Genomic DNA, 27,358 nt, shown 5'->3' with positions numbered 1-27,358 from the left:
CCGGCTAATTTTTGTATTTTTAGTAGAGATGGGGTTTCACCATGTTGAAGCATTTTATGGAAAGGAGTTAGGAGGAGGAAGACACTGGTTTTCTTTCATCCTCATCTGCTTTTTGTTAGTAAAAGAATCTGCTAAGTTCATTCTTTTCTTTCTCCCTCCCTCTCTCCCTCTTTCAGTTCTCCCCCGCTTTCCTTCCTTCCTTCCTTCCTTCCTTTTCCTTCTCCCCCTTTCTCCCAAAATATGGCAGACTCTTCTGTTCCCTAGTCATTCTCATATAGTCTTCTGAACTTGTTTATTTTCTTCCCTGTCAATACAGTAAAAATTAACTAAGTTGGCCAGGCACGGTGGCTCATGCCTGTAATCCCAGCGCTTTGGGAGGCTGAGGTGAGTGGATCACCTGAGGTCAGGAGTTTGAGACCAACCTGGCCAATGTGGTGAAACCCTGTCTCTACTAAAAAAAAAAAAATACAAAAATTAGCTGGGTGTGCGTGCCTGTAGTCCCAGCTATTCAACAGGCTGAGTCAGAACAATTGCTTGAATCTGGGGGGGTGGAGGTTGCAGTGAGCTGAGATTGCACTTGCACTTCAGCCTGGGTGACAGAGCAACACTCTGTCTTAAAAAAAATTAACTAAGTTAAGTAGTACCTGGGCCCTATCAGATAGTGTCCTCCTGCAGGCAGGCTGGGCCCCTACTATAGGTTCACTTTTAACATCTCACTCAGATTAACTGGCTGAATTGCTACCAGAGGAGAGTGAAAGCATATTGCAAAATCATAATCAGGACATGTGAGATTACATGTTGAACAGGTTTAATGTGCTTGGGGGTCAGTGACTAATGGGAACTTAGCAGTCATTAACTGTCATTAAAAGCCTTTGTTAATTACTATTACACACTTAGAGATTTGTTAATTAACAAAGAGTAATGCCTTTGCTAATCACTATTACGCACTTAAAGAGTAAGCCAGTGGGTATTTTTCCCTTCATAGCTTTCTAGTACAAGTTAATAAAATGTAGAAAATTAGAAAATGATTGTGCATAAATGTGTATAATCATGTATCTGTTAGGTGGCAAAAATTTGTTGGGGAATTATCTTTCTTTGATAAGTCTCATCATTAGTTTGAAAATGAGGCATTGGCAATTCATACTGTTTGGCTGGGTCATCCTGAGAAACATGCCCTAGTCAATTCCGTTTTTGCAATTCTTTGGTTGTGAACAAGTGACTGTGCCCTGTGAGCTGCAAATAAGGAGAACTGAATATTCCTGAACAGCCTGTGGCAATAAAACAAAATCCAATAAATGCAAATGGTATGTATTGGACAATTGTGTAGTTAGGTCCTGCAAGGTCATTAGACATAAAGGATAAGTATTTAATCAACAATATAGTAGCATTTTCATTACCTAGTCAAATCAAGATGTTATAGTTTTCCTTCTCTTGTTTTGTTATTTAAAAAGTATCTGTTGCGCCAGGCTCCATGGCTCACACCTGTAATCCCAGCACTTTGGGAGGCCGAGATGGCTGGATCACGAGGTCAAGAGATCGAGACCATCCTGGTCAAACATGGTGAAATCCCATCTCTACTAAAAATACAAAAATTATCTGGGTATGGTGGCACGCATCTGTAGTCCCAGCTACTTGAGAGGCTGAGGCAAGAGAATTGCTTGAACCTGGGAGGCGGAGGTTGCAGTGAGCTGAGATCGCGCCATTGCACTCCAGCCTGGCGACAGAGTGACACTCCATTTCAAAAAAACAAAAAACAAACAAACAAAAAAACCCCCCAAAACTATTGCTTATTGTCAGTGCATTTTAACCAAAACCCTTTAGTTTAATCCTAATCCTGTGCTGAGCTCTTTAGCATTTACATACATATTAAAAAAACAATATCAGCCCAGATTTCCTAGCATATTAAGGCTTCTCCTTGACTTAACCTATTTTCAGTTCTTTAAGCTTAAGTCACCCTGTGGTTTTGTCTTAGACCAAATATTTTCCCCTTTGTCTCCCCTTCTGTTCATCAAGCCAAACCTGCTTGTAGGTTTCTCGGATGGTGTGACCATCTGGCTTTCTTGAAGGGGCATTTATAGTGGAAGTTTTATTGCCCAAAGCAGTGGACAATCCATGTCAGGAATGGTCATATCACACTGCTGTCTGAGTTTAGGGCTTGGAAAAACCTGTATCAGAATGTGGGCCCGAGGGAAGGGGTGAAAAGAGAGGAGAGGGAAGAATAGGTGTGTTTCATATAATGAGAAAGTCTCATGGTTGAGGAATGGACGAGATTCAAGTTACAGGCTGGAAGAGCTTCATCCAGAATCAGCCCTGGGGAGAGGAGACCTCATCATGTCCTCACTAAACATTCACTTTCCTCTCCACACCCGGTTAAAGCAAAGCAAATTTACTTTCTTGGTGTAAAGCCCAGTCTTCAAGGTATGTGGCCTTACCCACAAAATCTCTTGGCTCACTCAGGGGCACTTACTATCGTTTAGTGAGGAAAAAGTTCTTTTGCACCATATATACTGCTGACCTGAGAGAAGCCCATTATGACATAGAGTTATAGGACAGCTGGTCAACACACTATATAACTAAAATCAGGGCCTCTCTGTTTTGGTGGGGAGAAAAGTTAGAGAAAGAATCTCTATACTTCAAATTTCATGGCTCAGTAAAACGTCAAAATAATTTTGAAGACCAAAGGGGTTGCCAGCTTACTAAGCTGCCTAGACAGGGGTGGGTATGAGGGGAAGAAAATCTATTACTTTCATCAACAGCATATCAAGAAACAAAGGACATTTAAACACTAAAAAAGTCAGAAGGACAAAGTCTCAGGAAAAAAGGTCGGTCCTTTAAATGGAATACATTTAGCTTTATAAAATGCCCTCCTGTATTGTCCTAACCTTTCTTTGCCAAGGTCAAGTGCTTGGGTGCCATTGAATTATAAGCCCCTGGGTTCTGAACAGTCGGGGAGGGAATCATAGGAACAAGCGTTAGGGATGAGGAAAAGGAACTCATTAACCTTGGGCCCTGGGTGGAAGTTAATTATCATGTCTTGCCCTGTGGGTGGGTTGAAGTAGGAACATTAATTCCAAAGGCAGTTTTCCAAATTTTTGAACTTGAGATTTGTAATATTATATTGCCAGTTAGCCACCAGTTTTGTTTTGTTTTGTTTTGTTTTGTTTTCTTTAACAGTCTCGTCACCCAGGCTGGAGTGCAATGGCTCAATCTTGGCTCACTGCAACCTCCGCCTCCTGGGTTCAAGCGATTCTTGTGCCTCAGCCTCCCAAGTAGCTGGGAACCACAGGTTTGCACCACCATGCCTGGCTAATTTTTGTATTTTTAGTAGAGATGGAGCTTCACCATGTTGGCCATGTTGGTCTCGACCTCCTGGCCTCAAATGATCCACCCACCTTGGCCTCCCAAAGTGCTGGGATTACAGGCATGGGCCACTGCATCTGGCCAACCACCAGTTTTCTAGTAATGGTTAGGTTGATCTTTTAGATTCATTTTTAGAGTTTATTATCATTTTGCTGTTATCATAAGAGAAGTTCTATTATATCAAAAACTTGTATTAGAAAAGACATCTTCCATTCCCGGTATATATCCAACTCTCATTCATATCACCAAAGGGTGTATGTGTATCATCCACAACTCTTGCCCTTTTGCCCTTGGATTGCATTATATGCTTTGTGCTTTTTTTTTTTTTAAATTAGTAAAGCGTTTGCATTTCCTGACAGTGTGCCACTTGACAGCAGGTTTCAGTGCCTGGGAGAATAGTAATCAGTGGCAAATCAGCTTGTGTCTGAAATGTGGCTGTTGGCAGTCTACTTGAGGATAATTGAAAGTTTGCTGTATTCGTTTTATTGATGGGATTCTAGGTGAATGCCAGACTCCCAATTGGGACCCCGGATTACATGGCTCCTGAAGTGCTGACTGTGATGAATGCGGACGGAAAAGGCACCTACGGCCTGGACTGTGACTGGTGGTCAGTGGGCGTGATTGCCTATGAGATGATTTATGGGAGATCCCCCTTCGCAGAGGGAACCTCTGCCAGAACCTTCAATAACATCATGAATTTCCAGGTAAAGAGTCCTTAGAAGATTTGGAGGTCATATTGAGAGACGTTATTTAAAAATCGTGCGAATGAGGCTGGGCACGGTAATCCCAGCACTTTGGGAGGCCGAGGCGGGTGGATCACAAGGTCAGGAGATGGAGACCATCATGGCTAACATGGTGAAACCCTGTCTCTACTAAAAAAAAATAGAAAAAATTAGCCGGGCGTGGTGGCGGGTACCTGTAGTCCCAGGTACTCGGGAGGCTGAGGCAGGAGAATGGTGTGAACCCGGGAGGCAGAGCTTGCAGTGAGCCAGGATCGCACCACTGCACTCCAGCCTGGGCAACAGAGTGAGACTCCACAAAAAAAAAAAAAAAAAAAATTGTGTGAGTGAATGTTTATTGAATGTTGCTTAAAAATTGTGTGTGTGAATATTTTATAGGTATCGTGTGAATTAATGTTTATAGAATGTTAGACGTTATTTAAAAATTGTGTGAATGAGGGTTTCAGCAGTGCTAGAAAATAATAATAGCAAATACTTATATAGCACTTAACTCTGTGCCAAAGGCTATTCTAAGCATTTTATTAATTGTATTTCACGGAATCTCAGCTGCCAGTAATGATAAGACTACACCATTATTTTATGTACTGCTAAGAAAGAAAAACTGCTGCCAGTGAGTCTATGATACTTTTATTGATTATAAAATACATCTTGATTTCAGTGCTGTTAACTGTGAATAACTGTGAGTCTTAGAATTGAGGAGATGTAGTTTTAGTTAGTTAATCTTCAAGCAACCCTGTGAGGTAAGTAGTAGTATTTTCATTTATAGATGAGGAAACCAAAGCACTGAAGGTAAAGTAACTTGCCCAAAATAACATAGGCAGTCTGGCTCTGAAGTCCATGCTCTTGATTTTTCGATATATTCCTTCTTAGTACTAACTATTGAATATGGTATTAAAATTGAGGAAATGAATTAGAAATACAATTACATATAGATAAGTGTTTTACTCTGTGTGTGTGTGTATATATATAGTAAAACTATTTTCTAATAACTGTACTTTCTACTACATTAAGCCTATTTATTTATTTATTTTTTTGAGATAGAGTCTCGCTCTGTTACCCAGGCTGGAGTACAGTGGCACAATATCAGCTCACTGCAATTCCTGCCTCCTGGGTTCAAGCGATTCTCCTGCCTCAGCCTCCTGAGTAGCTGGGATCACAGGTGCCCACCACCATGCCTGGCTAATTTTTATATTTTTAGTAGAAGTGGGGTTCCACCATGTTGGCTAGGCTGGTCTTGAACTCTCGACCTCAGGTGATCCGCCTGCCTTGGCCTCCCAAAGTATTGGGATTACAGGCATGAGCCACTGTGCCCAGCTCATGAAGCTCATTTCTTAAGGCTCTGATAAATGTGTATTTTTTAGTTTGAACCAAAAGGAAAAAGAACGTATTTCCTAGGTTTTTGTATCTCACCCAGTTTTCATCTTTTGGGAATGCTTAATACATATTTTTATGTAAATACATTATTAGTTATTCTTGTGCCTCCTCTTGAGTGAAAATTTCCCCTTAGATGACTCTTGGAGCTAATTTATTTCCTTCCTTTTAGCTCACTCACTCATTCAATCATTCAATAACGAGTGCATTATCATACCATGCGCTGTTAGGTACCAGGTTTACAGGGATGAGCAGAAGAAGCAGGCCCTCTCTGCCTTCTTTATTTTTCATCACACTGAAATCACAGCACAATATGTAGGTGCAAAAGTAGAGTGCAGAGGGAACATGCAGAAAGGAGTTATAGGATAGAAAAGGTAACCAAGGAAAGCAGCGAGAACAGCGTGATTTGTTCAGGGAGCTTTAAATAGCTCATCATTGTTGGACAGCAAAGAGAGAGATGGGGAGCGTGGCGAGATGAGATGGGAAGGGGAGCCGGGGTCAAGCCATGGAGGATGCTGAACCCCTACAAAGGAACTAAGCCTATTGATGTGAACAGGCCACTTATTTTGGGAACATGCCTTTGGTCCAGAGGGAAGAGGGCATGAAACTTCCTTCTCTAAAAAACAACAACAAAAAAAGAAACTTGCATATATGAGAAATACTTTCTTCACTTTGAGGCATGAGAAACGGAATCCCTGCTAAGGAAATTCTTTTGTTTTTTTGGAACAGCGGTTTTTGAAGTTTCCAGATGACCCCAAAGTGAGCAGTGACTTTCTTGATCTGATTCAAAGTTTGTTGTGTGGCCAGAAAGAGAGACTGAAGTTTGAAGGTCTTTGCTGCCATCCTTTCTTCTCTAAAATCGACTGGAATAACATTCGTAACTGTAAGTAGGGCTATTTTCCTTAATTTGGGATGTTGGGATTATGAAACACTCAAGAGAGATCTGAGATTATTCTGGCCCAAAGAAGCTTTGGTAAATTATATAAATAAAGGCTGTAATTATCTACACGAGTAGTAAAGGCTAATGATATAGCCGTCTTTGAGTAATAATTCTGCTTTAAAATTGTTTATGTAGAACTGGGTCATTTATCAAACTCCGTGTTTATGTGGCCTTTAGAATATTATCCTTCAGTAAGTTAGAGGCACAGATTAATGGAGTTTGAAGGTTATCACTTGGTTTGACACAATTTCTTCCAAAAAAGTGGATCTAGATATTTCATTCACATGTCAGGAAAAAGACTCAGATTAGGCAACATGCCCAGGTTGTTCTGCTAATGGCTGAGTTTAAACGAAAACCATAAACACCTCCCTGTGTTTATTCATTTGTTTCCCTCGATAATATTTGTCTTTGTTCGCAAGCATGTAAAACCTATAATGTATATGCACAGTAGACTCATTCATACATCACTTTTTATAATCAGTTAGTGCACACTGAATGAATTCATTAAAAACAAAGACTGGGTTTATTATCAACAGAAACCACACAATGCTCTTTTTTTCTTTTACCAGTTGGTGATCTTTTAAAAATCTTTTTAATTCTTGGATGTGTTGTTGATTGAATGTTTTCTAATAACTGGACCCAATGATCAACATGGATTAGAGCCAGTAGGAAAGCAGTTGTCCTGTTTGAGTATGTGTTTTGTTTTTGGTGATGGAGGGAGGTTGGGAAATGGAATCTGTTTCTAGGTGTCAAAACCAGGCTTCTGATTGGAGATATGTTATAATTGCTTGCACCTTCAGCTAGGACATAGTATGGTAAAAATTCAGTATTGTCCAATTGTAAGCCATTTTGATGATTTCTCTAACCTGCTGAAATATTTAAGTAGGTCGCATTTCCATAAATCTTTCTTGGCAAATTTTTTATTATTAGGGTGACCACATTGCTTTATTTTTCTAAATAAATAGATATCTCTCCCCAAATCTCCAAGGTTCAGACCTTTTAATCAGTAATATATTTTCAGGGCATTCTTCCTTTTGTGCTGTTGGAAAGATCTGATAGACTTTCTTTTAGATGCTATTCAAGTACTTAATCTTTTCTTGTCTTGCCTTTTTATCTCTGTAATCTTCTTGAATAAGCACTTAATTTTTTTTATTCATGAACTTGCTGATCATGCCTAAGAATGTATCTCCACCTAAGTAAGTCAGTGAATGGTGATTACCTGAGTAAAGTTATAGTAGTTCCCCACCCTCCTATCTATGTTGCATATGTTCCAAGACTCCCAGTGGGTGTGTGAAACTGATGATAGGACTGAAACCCAGTGACACTGTTATGTATAACACTGGGGGCTGGGCGCGGTCACTTACGCCTGTAATCCCAGCACTTTGGGAGGCCGAGGTAGGCGGATCATCTGAGGCCAGGAGCTCGAGACCAGCCTGGCCAACATGGTGAAACCCTGTCTCTACTGAAAATACAAAAAGTAGCTAGGCATGGTGGCGCACGCCTGTGGTCCCAGCTACTCGGAGGCTGTGCATACATACCTGTGTTATATGAAGTTTAACTTATAAATTAGGCATAATGTATTTGACTCCCAGCTCCCAGTGTAGTGACTCTGAAGACTCACAAGATGTATTTTCTTCACAAAAATTTTTTTTTTGAGATGGAGTTTCGCTCTTGCTGCCCAGGCTGGACTGCAGAGGTGCGATCTCAGCTCACTGCAACTTCTGCCTCCCGGGTTCAAGTGATTCTCCTGCCTCAGCCTCCCAAGTAGCTGGGATTATAGGCATGTGCCACCATGCCTGGCTAATTTTCTATTTTTAATAGAGACAGGGTTTCTCCGTGTTGGTCAGGCTGGTCTTGAACTCCTGACCTCAGGTGATCCACCCGCATTGGCCTTCCAAAGTGCTGGGATTACAGGCGTGAGCCACCGCGCCTAGACCCCAATGTTAACTCTTACATAACAGTGTCACTGTCAAACTAAGTGTTTGAAAAACTATTTGTCAAAGCTAATATTGGTACATTACTGCTAACTACACTTGAGACTTTTTTTGGATTTTACCAGTTCTCCCACTCATGTCCCGTTTCTGTTCCAGGAATCAATCCATGGTACCATATTGCAGTTAGGGTATTTATGTTTGATGGGACTGCTCCTAGTTTAGATACTTAGTGTAGCTCAGTCAGCAGGTGGGATCTTCATGCCCACTGAGGATTGGTAGTGCGTTTTCCTAGTGGTTTTATGGAGTTTCCGACACTGCAGAGAGGCATGGTATTAACTTCACTGTCTCCTAGCAAATTTTCCTGTTTTTCACCAACCTCTGATCCCTGCGTTATTTGCAATCAACTCAGAGATTTGTGATTGAAAACATTGCTTGACTCCATGCTCTGTAAGCTATTTTCTAACTAGGTAACTGTAACATAAATTATGCTTTTATCTAGTATGGTTTTTCATAAACACACGTTGAGTGATTTTCATCAACCAAAATACTTTGAATCATTAAGTTTCCCAAGTTCATGGTTGCTGCTTAAATGCCTGGTAGTTCCAGGCTGTTGAATATTTCCGCCTTTTGCAATAAGAGATTGTCCCTTATTAAAAGCAACATTAGCCTTTGTGCGGTTTCACCCCCAATTCTTCTTTTTCTTGTTGTAACCAATGAAAGGAAGTACTGCTTAACACAGCAGGTAATAATCTTCTAAAACTCATTATCTCAAGAGGTGGTCTCAGCAGGATATATAAATATAATTTAAGAAAGGTCTTGGCAAATTTATGAATGACAGAACTGGGAGTGGCTACCGAGAGAAACTAGGATGTGCCTTTGTATTGACACTGAGGTCAGGTGTAGCTTCTGTACCCTCCTGGGTCCTGCCCCTTGGGGTTGCTGCAGGCAGCACCCCATGAACCAGGCATCTGACCCAGTTCCAGGATATGTATTCTTCCAGCAAGTCGAACACTCTGTGATGAGTGACTGCCACGCTCATGGGTCACCAGGCTCTCATTATTCTGTTTCATTTCCAGCCTCCCACAAGATTGGTTTTTCAGCTGCTTATTTATTATTATCATTATTTCAAGGCTGCTTTCCAAGTTTCAGTGGGGGGTTTCCTAAGCGTACCAGCTGCCCTGGCTGTGCCGTTCCGGCGATGTTTCAGATGCTGGGCCGGATTCTGGCTGTAACCAGCCGATCTTTCTGGGCTTCAGGAAAGCTGAAGCCAATCAGAACTCCTCTTCCTTCCCTTTGGGATTATGCCTACCTTGCCTGGCATCGTGTACCTGCTCCCATCCATGGGAAAGTTTTGCTGTCTTCTATCAACGTCTTTTAAAATATCTTCCCCCAAGGCATCGCGACGTCAACGGAACCAGCGCACTTGTACCTTTTATCTAAGACTGCCATATCTCAACAGTGAGAAACACATAATGCAAGTGGTGATCACAGATTATTTCCTAGGACATTTATGGCTAACGTGCTAGAGAACTCGGATGGTCTGTTGCGTCCGACATGGGCTTTTTCTCTTGAGTTGTCTTTCTTTTGCTATTCTCAGAAAGACAGAAATGATCCTGATTTTTCAGGTTCTCAGCATTTGTTAGCAGAAAATACATTTTGTTTCCATCCGGCAGTGACTCAGTGGTGGTCCCATGCTGATGAAACACTGAGATAGTCTTCTTCCAAATAGGTGTCATTTTGATTGTTGCTGCTTATTTGCTAACTGGCCCTGAATGGTGCAAATGAAACCTCAAGTGTATAATATGGTTGCTCAGTATTCCTGAGGGAAGACAGTCTTTGGTTTAGGGGAGAGGGATTCTGTGCCTACTTAGCTTCAGGTGAAATTCTTTTTTTTTATATATATATATTTTTTATTATACTTTAAGTTCTAGGGTACATGTGCACAATGTGCAGGTTTGTTACATATATATACATGTGCCATGTTGGTGTGCTGCACCCATTAACTTGTCATTTACATTAGGTATGTCTCCTAATGCTATACCTCCCCCTACCCCATGACAGGCCCCGGTGTGTGATGTTCCCCTTCCTGTGTCCAAGTGTTCTCATTGTTCAATTCCTACATATGAGTGAGAACATGCAGTGTTTGGTTTTTGTCCTTGTGATAGTTTGCTGAGAATGATGGTTTCCAGCTTCATCCATGTCCCTACAAAGGACATGAACTCATCCTTTTTTATGGCTGCATAGTATTCCATGATATATATGTGCCACATTTTCTTAATCCAGTCTATCATTGTTGGACATTTGGGTTGGTTCCAAGTCTTTGCTATTGTGAATAGTGCCACAATAAACATGTGTGTGCATGTGTCTTTACAGCGGCTTGATTTATAATCCTTTGGGTATATACCCAGTAATGGGATGGCTGGGTCAAATGGTATTTCTAGTTCTAGATCCCTGAGGAATCGCCACACTGTTTTCCACAATAGTTGAACTAGTTTACAGTCCCACCAACAGTGTAAAAGCATTCCTATTTCTCCACATCCTCTCCAGCACCTGTTGTTTCCTGACTTTTTAATGATTGCCATTCTAACTGGTGTGAGATGATATTTCATTGTGGTTTTGAGTTGCATTTCTCTGATGGCAACTGATGATGAGCATTTTTTCATGTGTCTGTTGGCTGCATAAATGCCTTTTTTTTGAGAAGTGTCTGTTCATATCCTTCGCCCACTAAACAATATTGCCGACCATACTAAAGGACTAGAAAAAAAACCCAAGGAGCTACATGGTGCTTAATTCTACACACAAAAATTTGTAAGAATTTCACCTGAAGCTGTTACAGATTTTTATGTGTGGAATTAAGCACCATGTAGCTCCTTGGGATTTTTTTTTCTAGTCCTTTAGTATGGTCAGCAATATTATTTAGGGAGTACGTATTCTGTGCTAACCACTAGTCATTCAAGTACATTACACTAGACTCCTTCAAAACACTTCTGTCAAATGTAAGGATTATTATACCCATTTTACAGATGTGGATACCGTGGTAACTTGGTCAAGGTCATATGACAGGTAAATAAGGGATTTTGGATGTGGGTGGAGGTCTGTGTGATTCCAAAGCCCGTACTCTTTCTATAATACCATATATGTCTTTGCATAAATCATTGTTATAAGTAATAATATTTGTGATGATGGCAAATAATAAACCATGTCACACTAGGGAGTAATTTAATTTCTAGGTCTATTTAAGAACATTTGGAATGGCAGGAATTGAATTTTTTTTTTTTTTAAGTGATGGAGTCTTGCCATCTTTGCCCAGGCTGGTCTCAAACTCGTAGGCTCAAGTGATCATCCTCCCTCGGCCTCCGAAAGTGATGGGATTACAGGCATGAACCACCATGCCCAGTCTAGAATTGCAGGAATTTTTGAATTGACGATTCATTCTGATATTTGAATTTCTACAGTATGTTAAGTGCAGTGTCAGGTGCTGTGGCTCCATTGATGAACACATTTGGGTATGGCCCTACCTTCACTGAATTTAGAGTCTAAGAGCCTAACTGGTCTTTTGCTTGAATAGAGCTGTGGTCCTGTTAAATTGCTGTACCTCCAAATGGTGGGAAGTTTAATGCTTCGTAGGCCTCCCCTCACTGGTTTACTGAACCACATGTGCTTGATTTTAAGCAAAATACAGACCATAGGCTGTGACCTGGTGATCCCTTCCCCACATACAGCGTCCTGCTAACCTATAACACTCCGCATGTCTCAGATCTAGTCTGGGAAAGGACAATGTTGGATCGATGGCCCACTTCTAATCTTGGGATTCCTAGTCTTAAGATGAATTGAGAAGACTCAGGATGTGTCCTGTTTTCTGTTTATTTAGAACAGGGTTTCTCAACCTTGGCACTGTTGACATGTGGGGACAGATAATTCTCTGCTGTGGGGGCTGTTGTGTGGATTGCAGGACGTTGAACAGCATCCCTGTCCTTTCTCCATGGATACCAGTAGCACCCTCTCCCTGCAGTTGCAACAACCAAAAATGACTCTAGACATTGCCCGGTCTCCCCTTGGGGGCTACAGTCACCTTCACTTGAGAACTGTTGATTTAGAAGAATTGGCCAGGTTATTATCAGGAGAGGGAACATCACAGTAATCTGAATCTCTCAATACTGCCACTGTTAACAAACAGCGAAACTATTACATGGAGGCAGTAGGACCTTGCTACTCAGAGTGTGGTCCCCGGACCAGCAGCATTGGCATCACCTAGGAGCTTGTTAGAGCTCCAGAGACTCAGGCCTGCTGAGTCAGAAGCTGCATTTTAATAAGGATCCCGAGGGGATTTCTGTATATTAGAGTTGCAAAGCCCTGCCAGAAGAAGAGATTAGATGCTAGCCTCAGAGTTTCTTGCTCATCTTTGTGGGTCTTCCTTGTTTTGTCTTCGGGCTTAAGGTATAGGGAGGCCACTTTTTGGCTCAGGAGTCCTATGGGTGAATGGGACTACTTAGAACTGCTGGGTTTTAGGCCTTGCTTTGAGGAATTTAAAGCTTTTCTCTTAGACAGACATTACATCCTTCATATCCTTCAAAATGGTGGTTTGACCTAATGTCTGCCTTATGATAGCAAAAAGACATTTCCTTGACTCTCCGAACCCCACTTTACTGTTGTCCCATATTGGCTTTTAATTAAGGATGGACTAAGTGTTCTTCACTAACATGTTTATACAGGTATGATATTACCATGCCATTTATTGAGTGCCTACTATGTGCCAGGAGCTCTGCAAAGTGCTTTATGCTTATTATTGTTCCATTTATTCTTCCCAAAACCTCTGTGAGGCAGGTTCTATCACTAGTCCACAATACAGATGAGGTCATGGAGCCCGAAGTTGGCAGTGATAGGAATCAAACTCAGGTCTCCCTGACTCCAAATTCTCTTTGCTTTTGTTTATTTGAAAAAGTGGTATAGCCCCTAGCAGAAAATTCACATTATACAGAAGGTTATACAGTGAAAAATGCCTCCTTTCCACCCCACACCCAAACCCTCTCCCTCAAGCAAACCACTATTGTCAATTTCTCATAGAACTTTCCAGAATATTCTATGCTCCTATAACACTAGCACAACCTATCCTGTTAACAACATCTTTATGCTGCCTCCCAAGAATTCAGTAATTTTTTTTTTTTTTTTGAGACGGAGTCTTGCTCTTGTTGCCCAGGCTGGAGTGCAATGGCGTGATCTCGGCTCACTGCAACCTCCGCCTCCCAGGTTCAAACAGTTCTCCTGCCTCAGACTTCCAGGTAACTGGGATTACAGGCATGCGCCACCACGCCCGGCTAATTTTGCATATTTAGTAGAGATGGGGTTTCTCCATGTTGATCAGGCTGGTCTTGAACTCCCAGCCTCAGGTAGTCCACCCACCTCAGCCTCCCAAAGTGCTGGGATTACAAGCTTGAGCCACCGTACCCAGCCAAATTGAATGAAGCAGTCTTTATACTTCATTCATTTAAGCATGGCCTTGCCATGCTTATCCTTCGAATCTGCCACTCTACCATTGGTTTCTGATACGCAGTGCTCTTCTTCCCAAATGAAAACCCCTTATGGCTTTTTTTTTTAAACAAGGCCACAGCTAATATCATGATTTTAACATTAATTTTTCGTTTATTTTATTTAGTGTCCTGCCTGTAGAATTGCATTATCTCAATGGCTTGTGCATTGTGTGTGTGTGTGTGTGTGTGGTGTGTAAGCACGCACGTATTTGTTTTGGGCCTTTTTTTTTTTTTTTTTTTTTGAGACAGACTCTCGCTCTGTCAGCCAGGCTGGAGTGCAGCGGCATGATCTTGGCTCACTGCAACCTCTGCCTCCTGGGCTCAAGCAATTCTGCCTCAGCCTCCCGAGTAGCTAGGATTACAGGCATGCGCCACCACACCTGGTTAATTTTTTGTATTTTTAGTAGAGACGGGGTTTCACCATGTTGGCCAGGCTGGTCTTGAACTCCTGACCTCAGGTAATCCGCCTGCCTTGGCCTCCCAAAGTGCTGGGATTACAGGCGTGATGTTTTGGGCCTTTAAAAGTTCATCTTGTTTGTGTATTCATTTGTTTGGGGCCTTTTAAAGTTATTGTTTGGGGCTTCCTGTCATTTGAGCAGTTATCTGGTCATGTTTTATTTTCTAAACTAGTTCCATGAGGATGGTAGATATGCTTCTCTGTTAGGCTTGGTTGGCCCTTAAATGTATCTTCCTTTTGGACACTCACTTACTTCAGAGGCAGGAGGAAGTGAGGAAGAGGAGTTGAGTCTGTTTGGAGTATCAGCGTGGACGGGAAGGGGAGCAAGTGGGGAGGGATGGTAAAGTAGTGATGGTAGAAATTCAACTTACTAGACCAGGAGCGTGTGGGCACCACCTACTAAAACAAAAAAGGAATAATGAAGAGATATAGTCAGTAGCTCTTATTATCTCTTATGGGATACGCAGGCAAACATTTGTGTGTCTCTTGGGGGCTGTTCTGTTTTTAGAAGGCAAATTATTGATAAGAAAAAATAGGCCAAAAAGAGCTAAATGCTTATGAATTGGGATTACAGGATTTTCCCCCTCTAGTCTGAATTTAGAAGCTACTTCTGGAGATGTGAAAAATATGTAATATTCTACTTTATTCCAAGATAAATTGAGGACAACTTATTCTAGAGATAATTGCAATATTAAAAATATAACAATGAATAAATAGAGAAACCTAGATGAAAGGAGTATGAGGATAGGGAAATAAAGTCAGGGTTAAAAGTAAAAGCAAGGAAGTTTCTGTCAAGTTGCCAAAGGAAGAATGATTTGGGACTCTCAGTCTCCCAGTGACCAAAACAGAAAGGAGAATATTAACAGTTACAAGAGCCCCAGTCCCATGAGAAAAAAGTCCAGAATGCTTTGCTCAGAGGAGACGCAATTTTCTGAATACTGAGCCCTGAGGAATTTCACCATTGGGTTTCCCATAAATGAGACCCCCTGTCACCTGGTGGGCCCCATCCTTTGGAAACGTACCCTGGCAATTTCCATAGGACTGCTTCCTTCCGGGCCTCTTAGTGCAAGCCAACAGTGCAATGCCAAATCCAAGTTTGGTAAATCATTTCTAAGTGAGATAAATTAATGCCTTTTTTGGGGGAAGATGGGAAATAGAGAGTGGGTTTGTTGGAGAGCCCATAAATTGGAGTCTTCAACCCTTAAATTCTCACTTGCGGGAAAACCTTTCACAACCAAGCAAACGTGGAAATGATTTGGCCAAAGATTCAAAATTATATTAAACATCTGGGACTATATTCAGCAGCCAACTTTCTAATCAATTCTGTGAGTATGGTGATTGCAGTTATGCTCATTTTCTGAGGGTGAAGTTTGGATAGAACTAAAGAGGGCGGTTGGCAGGAATCAAAAGAGATGAAAGCCTCAGGACAAAGAGTTAGAGGCCCAGGTGGTTCATGACTGAGAATTTGGAAATGATTTCTGGTGTCTCACTTCAGAGAAAATAAATATAGCCAACTCTGTTCATCCGTGGTGATGGAACATTCAGCTACAGCATTGGCAGTTTGGGATCTAAGACCACCCTTCCAGCACTTCAAAATTCTGACTTATAAAGGACACACACAAAGAACAGATAGCCAGATAGGGACCAAAATACCCACTTTATTCTTGGCAAGGCAAGCACTCAGTAAGCTCTGATGCAGGGCTCTGGTAAATTTGCCCATCCTACTGACAGAAAAGAATGGTGGCCTTCCTTCATGAACAGGGGGGGCCTTGCCACAACAGGGGGCCTGATGGAAATAAGGAGGACAAGGCCAGTTGGTTGAGTGCCTGCTATGCCTGTGCCTAGGCAGTAAAAGAGGAAGTTTTAAGTTTGGACCTTACTTTCAAGACAGAGTAATTCTGCCTTCTAGTATAACATGGCCAAATAAATGTCTACTTTTCATGAGCCAGATAACCTCCTTCTTCCTTATTGGAGGAGTGAGTAGAAGGGTGAGACCTAGCCAGGTGCAATGGCTCACACCTGTAGTCCCAGCACTTTGGGAGGCTAAGGTGGCCAGGTCACCTGAGGTCAGGAGTTCGAAACCAGCCTGGCCAACATGGCAAAACCCCATCTCTACTAAAAGTACAAAAGTTAGCTGGATGTGGTGGCATGTACCTGTAATCCCAGCTACTCGGGAGGGAGGCTGAGGCAGGAAAATCTCTTGAACCTGGGAGGTGGAGGTTGCAGTGAGCAGAGATCTCACCCCTGTACTCCCGCCTGGGCAACAGAGCGAGACTCCATTAAAAACAAAACAAAACCAAAACAACAACAACAACAACAACAAAAACAGAAGGATGAGACTAAATGTGTGTGTTTCTTCAACACTAATGCCTTTTGGAGTGAAGGAACCTGAGTGTAAGCTCCTTAGACCACAGAAGGATTGGGGACAAAATATCTCACTTCCCAACAGTTGCAAACAAATTTGTTGAGGAATAATAGACATATAATATGTCACATGTATGTTAAGTTTGACATGAACCTGTGAGATTATCACTAGGCTCAAGATAATGAACATATTTGTTCATCACCCCAAAGAGTTTCCTTCTGCCCCTTCTGCTCCTCCCCATCCCTTCCCTCATCCCCAGGCAATGACTGATATCCTTCTTCTTACTGTAGTTTGCATTTTCTAAATTTCAACATACATTGAAGCATACAGTATTTACTTATTTTGTCTGTCTTCTTTCACTCAACGTTATTCTGTGATTCATCCATACTGTGGGAGGTATCACAGTTCATTTCTTTTGATTGCTGAGTAGTATTCCATTGAATGGATATACCACAATTTGTTTATCCAATCCCCTGCTGATGAACAATTTGGGTTGTTTATAGCTTTTGGCTATTTGAAACAAAGTTGCATTTATCATTCCTGTACAAGTCTCTGGACATGTGCATTCATTCCTCTTGGGTAAGCATCTAGGGGTGAAATGGCTACATCATGGGGTAGGCATATGTTCAACTTTTCAAGAAACTACCAAACGTTTCCCAAGTGGTTGTCCCATTTTATATTCCCAGCAACAGTGTATATGTAAGAGATCTTCCTCTACTTCCTTGCCAACACTCCTCAACAGTTGGATTTAAAGTCACTCATATTCTGGAGTGTAGTCAGCTATGGAGATAGGCTTAAGCTTTTTCAAATGAGAAAATTTGGAACATTCATATATATATATATGTTTGTGTGTGTGTGTGTGTGTGTGTGTATATATATATATATTTTTTTTTTCATGCCATTGACTTGATGAAGAAGCTAGGTCATTGTCCTTTAGAATATCATCTACTTCCTGGATATGTCTCTTAGCTTTCTCAGTAGGGGGTGGTGGTGGTGGGTTTGTATTTTTTCTTTTAGCCCCTGTAAACCAGAAAACAGCTCCAAAGGCTAAGATAGATTCTGACTTTGCTGGTTTTCGGTAAGAATATTTGGTAGAGGGGCTTCCACTGTCCTAAGAGGGAACAGTTTTTTTTGTTGTTGTTTTTTTGTTTTTTTTTTTGAGGTGGAGTCTTGCTCTGTTGCCCAGGCTGGAGTGCAATGGCATGATCTCGGCTCACTACAACCTTTGCTTCCCAGGTTCAAGTGATTCTCTTGCCTCAGCCTCCTGAGTAGGTGGGATTACAGGCTTGTGCCACCACACTCGGCTAATTTTTTGTATTTTTAGTAGAGATGAGGTTTCACCATGTTGGCCAGGCTGGTCTCCAACTCCTGACCTCAAGTGATCTGCTCACCTCGGCCTCCCAAAGTGCTGGAATTACAGGTGTGAGCAACCACAATGGGCCAGGGAACAGTTTGAGCAGCAGAAAGATTATAGTGGCTTGGAGCATATCAAATATATAAAAATTCATGTGTCTATAATGATGCTGAAAAGACATCTCATTGGTCACTCCTGAAGGTTGCTGAGGCCCCAACTCATTACTTGGAATGTTGCTAAATACAGGGAAAGCACCAAGCATTTATCCTGCCTTTCTATTTGAGTTGTATGCTAGGGTATCCAAATTGTTGATGTGCTAATAAAGCTAGAAGGAATGATTAAATTAGAAAAACCACCGTTAAACCGCCGTTTTGCAGCCTTAATGAAATAATAGCTTTGGACAATGATCATAAATGGCTGCTGAATCCATTAAGTGCTTGGAGGGAACTTTATGGCAGAGGCATCAGGCTGATACGGTTGGAACCTGTGAATCACTTAGTATCACAGGAAAGAAGACAGGCAGATATTGTATGCCCCCTAATGTCATGCAGTAGGAAGCAGAGAGCACATCCTGGGCAATATCCTTGCCAAAAGAATTCTACATGAATGCCCGGGAGGCCTTGCATTTAACTGCCAATTCAACAGAAAACACAGGGGGCAGAGAAACGTGTTAAATGATGCCACAAGGTTGCAATCAACCAAGTCCAGAATATGGGAAATTCTATGAGAATGCATGATCCAGTTTCTTAAACCAATAAATGACATTAGAGAGAGAGAGAGACAGAGAGAGACAGAGACAGAGACAGAGACAGAGACAGTGTTATAAGTTAAAAGAGACATATGAACCAAAACATTGTGTGGACCTTGGTTGGATCCTGATTTAAGAAACCAATTATAAAGAGACATTTTTGGGACACTTGGAGAAAACCAAACACAGGCATGGTATTAGATAATGTTAAGGAGTTACTGTTAATTTTGTCAAGTGTGATGAGAGTTTTTAAAAAGTGGTTATGTTTTTTAAAAAGTCATTTATATATATATATATATATATATATATATATGTATGTATATATAAAGTGTTTTATATGTTAGAGCAGTAGATCTCAACTGGGAATGATTTGGCCCCACAGGGGACATCTGGCAATGTCTGGAGACTTTTGTTTTTTTGAGATGGAATCTTGCTCTATTGCCCAGGCTGGGATGCAGTGTGGCATGGTCTCGGCTACCTGCAACTTCCAATTCTGGGTTTGAGCTATTCTCTGGAGATATTTTTGATTGTCATGACTTGGGGGTACTATTAGCATCTAGTGGGTAGGTAGAGGCCAGGGATGCTGTTAAACACCCTGTAATACACATGACAGTGCCCCACAACAAATAATTTTCCAATCCTAAATGCCAGTAGTGCCACAGCTGAGAAATCCTATATTAGAAGTACTTATTGCAGTTGTTATGGGCGAAATGATATGATGTCTGATTTTAATAATGAACAAACAAGCAAACAAGGCAGGGATGGGTATGGATGAAATGAGAGTGGGAGTGGCTAGTTGTCGAGGCCAATGATGGGCACGTGAGAGTTAATTTTATATTACTACTTTGGTGCATGTAAAAATTTTCGTAATAAAAATTTAAGAATAAATCTTCTCGCTGTTGGAGGAAAGTTTGAGAGGCCGAGGCGAGAGATCACTTGAGGCCAGGAGTTCGAGACTAGCCTGGGCAACATAGCAAGACCCCTGTCTCTACCAAAAAAAAAAAAAAACCAAAAATCTAGCTAGGTATGGTGGTGTGTACCTGTAATCGCAGCTACTTGGGAGGCTGAGGTGGGAGGATTGCTTGAGCCCAGGAGTTCAAGCTTATAGTGAGCTATGATTGTACCCCTGCAGTCCCTCCTGGGCGTCAGAGTGAGACCCTGTCTCTAAAAAAAAAAAAAAAAAGCTTGGAGGAAAGGATACTAAAGAGATTGGGAAGGCAGCAAAGAATGAATCTAGTCTGATATGTTATTGGGTATAGGTAATTCATGGGGGAAGGTGCTGAAAGGGAAGGTTGCCTGGGCCTACAGCAAGCAGGTGCTGATGAGCTAGCTCCTTTGCTATTATTTAAATGTGTCCTGGTTGGGCCAGGTGTGGTGGCTTACGCCTGTAATCTCAGCACTTTGGGAGGCCAAGGTGGGCGGATCACTTGAGGTCAGGAGTTCGAGACCAGCTTGGCCAACATGTTAAAACCCCATCTCTACTAAAAATACAAAAAAAGTATCTGGGCATGGTGACGCACACTTGTAATAGCAGCTACTTGGGAGGCTGAAGCATGAGAATTCCTTGAACCCAGGAGGCAGAGGTTGCAGTGAACCGAGATTGCGCCACTGCACTCCAGCCTGGGCAAAATAGCAAGACTCAGTTTCAAAAAAAAAAAGAAAAAATTTCCCTGGGGAATATCCACTGGGGTGAAAAACTGGGTATATCCAAATTCAGCTTTGCAAAGAAATGCACTCATGACTAGTTGCAATTTGAAATGTTCCTCTTCTGAGTATTTCTAGCCTATGTAGGTGTTTCACAGATTGCTGAGTACCTAGACTGAGAGGGAGAGAAAAAAACAAAGTAAAGCTAAAATGTTAAGAAGTCTGGTTAAAGTGCTATCCAGAAGTGAGGGAAAGCATCTCTAAAAGTATGAAATCTGTGGGGAAGCGTAAGTTGATTACCGAAAATTTAATATTAAGCAGCTTCGTTGGGACATGGCTTTTGGGTATGGCGAGAGTCAGCTAGAGCTCACATCTCCATTGAAATCCACCACCAGAGAGGTTATCTGCTTAGCTGTTGGCAGCCAGACCCTGGCATTGTTTAGACTGATTGATGGAAGACTACTTTGGGAATGCTGGCTTCTTTATTCATTGACTTTGAAGACAACATTGTAAAAATTGATCACCAGCCCAAATCGATGTTACCCTGAAGTATTTTTATGACTTTTTGGGGAGGCAAAGATATGGGATAATTTTTAATTTATTTAAGTCTATTGCAAACTGGATCTACTTTATCTTGTTTTTGAACTACCTTTTTTTGTTTTTTTGAGAGAGAGTCTTACTTTGTTACCCAGGCTAGAATGCAGTGACATACTCACAGCTGACTGCAGCCTTGACCTCCCAGGCTTAGATGATCCTCCCGTCTCAGTCTCCCTGGTAGCTGGGACTACAGGTGTGCATCACCACCCCTGGCTAATTTTTTAATATTTTTTGTAGAGACAGGGTTTTGCCATGTTGCCCAGACTGATCTTGAACTCCTAGACTCAAGTGATCCACCTGCTTTGGCCTCCTAAAATGCTGGGATTACAGATGTTAGCCACCAGGTGCAGCCTTGAACTTCTTATATGCAATGTGTCGTGTGGGCAAGTCATACCTGACCACTTCCCAGTGGAAGGGGAGAAACCAGGGGGCTTGGCTGAGGCCTTAGGCAATGTAATCTGTTTTCATGGGATCAATTACTTATGTATATTTAGTAGCCAGCTCTATTTGCTGATCCCTAATCTGTTTTCTTGGTTCATCCCCATGAGACTTCAATATGGGATATCTTCCTCTTCTTCCCATTGCAGCCTTTTCTCTCAGAGTTGTTCCCATGATAAGAGCTCCCATCAGAATCTCTGCTCTAACATCAGTTGTCACATTTTGCCACTCTTTTTTTTTGAGATGATGGAATCTCACTCTGTTGCCCAGGCTGGAGGCAGTGCCACCACCTCAGCTCATTGCAACCTCTGTCTGTTGGGTTCAGGGGATTCTCCTGCCTCAGCCTCCCGAGTAGCTGAGATTACAGGAGCACACTCCAGGCCAATTCTTGTATTTTTTTTTAGTAGAGATGGGCTTTCACCATGTTGGCCAGGTTGCTCTCGAACTCCTGACCTTAAATGATCTGTCTGTCTCTGCCTCCCAAAGTGCTGGGATTACAGGTGTGAGCCACTATGCCCAGCCACATTTTGCCACTTCTTTCTATAACCTGAATATGGAAAAACTCAAATTGTCTTTCCTCCACTCTCACACCACAACTGTCAATACCACAGAAGACTTCTGTGACCAGATGTGTGGGGGCTTTCTCCCCACCACCAAGCAAGCAGTCAGTTCTGCAGTGGACACCACTGGGCGTCCTCCCGTTCAGTCCCAGCACTATCCGCCTGGAGGTAGGGCTCAATCCCACAGGCGGGGGGCTCAGTCCCCAAGAATGTCCCCTCTTCAGACACCAGTTGCAAGTTCAGGCCTCTGCAACTTCTCACTGACTGGTTTCAAATTGGGGTTCCTGCAACCCCCTCTTTGAGTTCAATTAATTGGCTAGAGCTGCTGACAGAACTTGGGAAAACACATTTACCGGTTTATTCTAAAGGATATTGCAAAGGATAAAGATGAAGAAATGCATAGGGTGAGGTATGGGGGAAGGGTTGCGAGCTCCACGCCCTTCACCCTCCAGGAACCTCCACATGTTCAGCTATCCGGAAGCTCTCCGAACCCTGTCCTCTTGGGGCCTTTCATGGAGACTCCATTGGATAGACATGATCAACAACCATGTAGAAATGGGATTGCACAAAAAGGCTATCATCTAATCCTCATAGACTGAGTGGGGGATCCCAGCAAGTCCTGTCTGTTCAGATCCTTGGCCTCTTTGTGTAGCATTCATTCCTCCAGGTTATGGGGCAGGACCCCTTCAGAAATAGGGTCTTCTGAGCTGAAATCAGATAAGGCAGAGGAAATTTCTTTATGGCCAGCTCCAAGTCAGAAAGGTGAGGGAAGATTAGAGTCCTGCCTTGAGCAGATGAAAGGAGAGCAGGAGGAGGTCAGAGAGAGAGAGATTCTGTTTTTCAAGGCCTGCTTCTAAATCCTGGAGTGCCCCTAAATAACAAAAGATTGTAACAAGGACTATGGGAGTCATGAGCCAGGAACTGTGGATGAAAACCTATATATATCTCTCTCATAGTATTACAAACCTGTCTCCTGTTAATCCCATCCTCTCTGTTTCTGTTATCAGTTCCTTAGTGTAGAATTTGTCATGTTGACTATTGTAGACTTGTCTTTTGGAGGTTTCTAGCACCAGCCTCTTCCACCCATCACTATCGAAATGATTATATCTGTCTCAGTACTGACACTAACCCAGCACTCTATAACTCTGGTTTTACCTCTGTCAATCCACCAATACTTCACTTTCACTTTCTTCCCTGCCTCATTATTCACTCTGCTCTTGGGCCACTGCTCTGGCTTCTGGGGCTTTTCTAAAGTAGCACTTTTCCCCACTCCATCCCACAAAGATACCTTTTAACCAGCTCTTAAGATTAAATCCCCTCCGTGACACTTCCCTGCAGGAACTCGCAAAAAAGTACTGCATTCCCCATTGGCAAAACTTGCCATCAGTCAGTTTATGTATTCTCTGCTTTTCACACCCATATCTTGACCTCTAAACAACACAAATATTCTCCTCTTCATTTATTTCACAGTTCTGTCTTCATAACATTGATAAGTAGTGCTCCAGATTTTAAGCAACTGGAAGATAGCTGTTTTTTTTGGTAATCTTCCTTTAAATTTGAACATAGTGTCTAATTAGTCAATTAACATTTTTTTAAAAGGGTGAGGGACATCGTGGTAGGGAGAATGAAGTTGAACGTGTTTTTGGTTGAATATTAGCACGTGCCCACTGTATTCTAGGTGCAGTCCTGATTCATTATATCATCACACAATAATTATTTATGTGCCTTCATCCTTTGTGACACAGTGCTGGCTCTTATTCATCTCCCACTTCTGCCATCCGTGGTGATGATTAAAAGTCTTAGAGGAGTTTTACTAGGCTCAGGTTTGTTTGTTTGTTTGTTTGTTTTTAATATGCTAGTTCTTCATGAAGAAATTGGGTACTCTGAAGCATATCATTTCCTGGGTTTCCTAAAGTGGCATGTTGTGTGGAATGGCACATTAGGTCTGACTAATTATTCTCCATGTAAGGTTCTTGCTTTTCATTCATTCTCTTAAAAAAATAGATATTAAACATTGAATGAGGACAGCCAGGTATTGTTTGAGGTGTTAGTGGGCTATGCTGAAAAATCAAAATCAAAGGTGGGAATGAGGCAGCTGGAGCTCAAAGGAGCATGTTAGAAGGAGTCCCAGGAGGACAAATCCATTTGGTTTTTCTTTCCTTGTTTTTTCCGCATATTTTTGAGGATGATAATTTTTTCCCCCAAAAGCTTTTAGTGAATGTTAGGATTAAAAAAGAGAGAGAGAGAGAATTTATAGAAGGGAAATTATCTACAGCTCCTAAAATAGCTCTTTGTTTCTGAAAGCCTTGATTCTGCTATCAGTCTTATAACTGGAAAAAAAAAAAAAAAAACAACCTCAAGAAGTTACTTGTATATATAGCCTGTGCCACTAAGGAGACCATGTTCTGATGTTACCTCAAACAGGCTGATTTATTTAAAAAAAAAAAAAATATATATATATATATATGGAAATATTTTTCTCTCTTTTTTTAGTGGCTTTTCCCAGTGAACAATAGATCTTACTATGTGATTTCTTATTTGTCGTTAGTGAATGTGGTGGGTATGTGGCAGTGGCGGGAGCTGATGATTTCATAATACTGTATCAGAAATGATTAGTGTAGGTACTCATTAACATATTTCTCAGACAGAGCAATCTCAACTTTTAAAACCTCTTCATTTAATTCAAACATCAAGTACCCTGTTTGTGGCCTGTGTTATGTTAGTGCTGTCTTTACAAGACCTATTTTTTTGCCATTTAATTATATATTTGCTTAGCAAATATTTACTGTGCACCTACTATGTACCTGGCACTGTGCTGCGTACTGAGGAGCCATGTGTACCTCTATCAGCATAGACTCAAGATCAATATGATTTCAGTGAACTAAAAATACCTTTATTGAAGCAAAAAAAAATCACACTTTGTAAGGATCAAAAAAGAGACATTTTATATAAGGTACAAGAAATAGAAGAATTATATCCCCCAGATATATGTGATCACATACTTGTTAGTTTTTGGATGTGACCAGATTTTACACAATCCTTAAAAAATGCAGCATCCAGATTTTAAAGTAGTTCTCTAATTTCTCTTTCTGTGCCCCTATTAGATGTGTATTGGATCTTCTCATTCTGTCTTTGTCTTCTGACCTCTCATGTTTTCCATCTCTTTGTCTCTGTGTGTTGCATTGTATACAAATGCCTCTTGAACTGTGGTGTGCCCATGAATCACCTGGGGACCTCATTAGAATGTAGGTTCTGATTCTGTGGGTATGGGGCAGGGCCTGGGATTCTTAAAGAATTAAATTCTAACCAGCTCCTGAGTGGTGATAATGCCAGTGTACAGACCATAGCTTAAGTATCAAGCGTCTATGTGATTCCCTCAGCTCTAACTGCTAGTTCATTAAGTTTCTCTTCAGCTGTATCTAGTCTGCTATTTAACACATTCAGTGAACTTTTAACCTTAAATTCAAGAACAAGACTTTTTATTTATGGAAGTTCAGTTTGGTTCCTTTCAAATGTACCTGGTTCTTTTTCAAAGTGTCATGTTCTTTCATTAGAATTTCTACTAATTTACCTTGATAATAAAATTTTATTTTATGGCTCATTTTAGATTGTTCTTTTATCTGCAGTTTTTGGAGGGCTAATTCTCCCCATTTCTTGTATCTGTTGTTGCACCCGTAAAGTGTAGTTGTTGATTTTTACTTTTTAATTGTGAATTTATTTCTGGTAAGGATTGGAAGGAGGGTGTTGGGGTGGGGCCAGGGGTGGGGAGAAAATCCTGTGTGCCCTGGGTTGCAAAAATGCCCCTACAAGTTGTTCTCACTTGTATCTGCCAGTGCTCCAAGGGCTCAGTGATCCTGGACCAGTATTCATGTTCATTTCTTGAACTGTAACAGGATACTATAAATGTGGACACTCTACCTGAGGTTACTGTTTCTTCCTATCTGCTTTATTTCTTTCCTACTGAAGGGTCCTGGACAAGGGTAAACATCCTCATCACTTTCTGGAGGGCAGAATATTTCCAGTTTCCCCACTTCTTTCTGGCTTAAGGCTGTGGCTTTTTCTTCTGCCTGAATGTGGCCCTAAGAAGCCCTTCTTTTCAAACTTTCCTGTTGTACTTGACTGACTAGCTGTCTAGAGGTTTATATCCCTAGCTTTTAATCTTTGCTGTGAATATCTTACCTGTTACCAGCTAGTATATTTCACATTGACTTCTCTTTCCTTTTTTTTTTTTTTTTTTTTTTTTGAGACAGAGTTTTGCTCTTGTTCCCCAGGCTGGAGTGCAATGGCACGATCTCGACTCGCTGCAACCTCCACCTCCCAGGTTTAAGCGATTCTCCTGCCTCAGTCTCCCAAGTAGCTGGGACTACAGGCATGTGCACACGTCTGGCTAATTTTGTTGTATTTTTAGTAGAGATGGGGTTTCACCATGTTGGCCAGGCTGGCCTTGAACTTCTGACCTCAGGTGATCCACCTGCCTCACCCTCCCAAGGTGCTGGATTACAGGCATGAGCCACTGTGCCTGGCCTATTTCTTCTTCCTTTTAACTTGAAGATTATCTGCCCCTTTTTCTAATCTCAACCACATTAAGCTAGCTTTGAGCATGTCAAGAGTTTTATAGACAAACCTTATTTTATAGTACAGGATTTCAAAATCATAATTATTTCACCGAGGGTGGCTTTTACCCTCCATTAGTTATACTTCTCACTCAGAAATCGAATTCTATTTTGGTCTCCTAAAGATAAATTAGAATATAATGGAAAGGAATTAAAGTTCTACTAGGAATTAAATGATATTAACACAAACATCCACATGGATGTGTCTCTGCCCTGCGCAGGGAAGACGAACATTCAATACAGATTCTGCTGTATCTCACTAGCCTTCAAGAACTGCAGGTTCTGTCTTAAACATGCAGCTCCTGTGAGCAGTAGCAATAATAGCAGGTCATCTTTGTGGAGTGATTATTGTATGCTAAGAACTGTGCTAAACACTTTATACGGATTATTTTATTTAAACCTCCTACTAGTCCATTGAAATAGATATTGCCATGTTGGAAACTGAGGTTCAGAGAGGTTAAGTGACTTACCCAGTGTCCTACAACTAGTAAATGGTGGAGCTTGGATTTGAACTCAGACGCCAGAACAATTGCCATTAACCACTTTGCTTCCATATTAGTATCATCTGCAAATCTCTCTCCATAAATCTCCTCAGTCATTATCTCAGTTTCCTTATTTCAGGAAGGAAAACTTCTCTTTTTGATCCTTATGAAATACGGTTTCCATTAAAACTTTTTTTTGCTATTAAAAAATGTACTGGATAATTGAA

At 41.4% G+C, this 27,358-nt stretch overlaps 1 protein-coding gene across 5 annotated transcripts in view; it reads left to right on the top strand.

Moving 5' to 3' along the window:
* CIT (citron rho-interacting serine/threonine kinase) overlaps nucleotides 1–27,358 on the top strand; it is a 195,000-nt gene that overhangs the window by 47,622 nt on the left and 120,020 nt on the right. For all 5 annotated transcript variants that reach the window (XM_008004911.3, XM_008004908.3, XM_008004906.3 and 2 more), the window contains 2 exons: nucleotides 3,861–4,064; nucleotides 6,201–6,354. In XM_008004911.3, the coding sequence (XP_008003102.2) occupies nucleotides 3,861–4,064; nucleotides 6,201–6,354 (358 nt within the window). The remainder of the gene's footprint in view (nucleotides 1–3,860; nucleotides 4,065–6,200; nucleotides 6,355–27,358) is intronic.

This window comes from Chlorocebus sabaeus, chromosome 11 (assembly GCF_047675955.1).
Source record: "Chlorocebus sabaeus isolate Y175 chromosome 11, mChlSab1.0.hap1, whole genome shotgun sequence".
Classification (NCBI taxonomy): Eukaryota; Metazoa; Chordata; class Mammalia; order Primates; family Cercopithecidae; genus Chlorocebus; species Chlorocebus sabaeus.
Note: the sequence above shows the minus strand (reverse complement) of the source record. Positions and strands in the feature narration are given on the sequence as shown.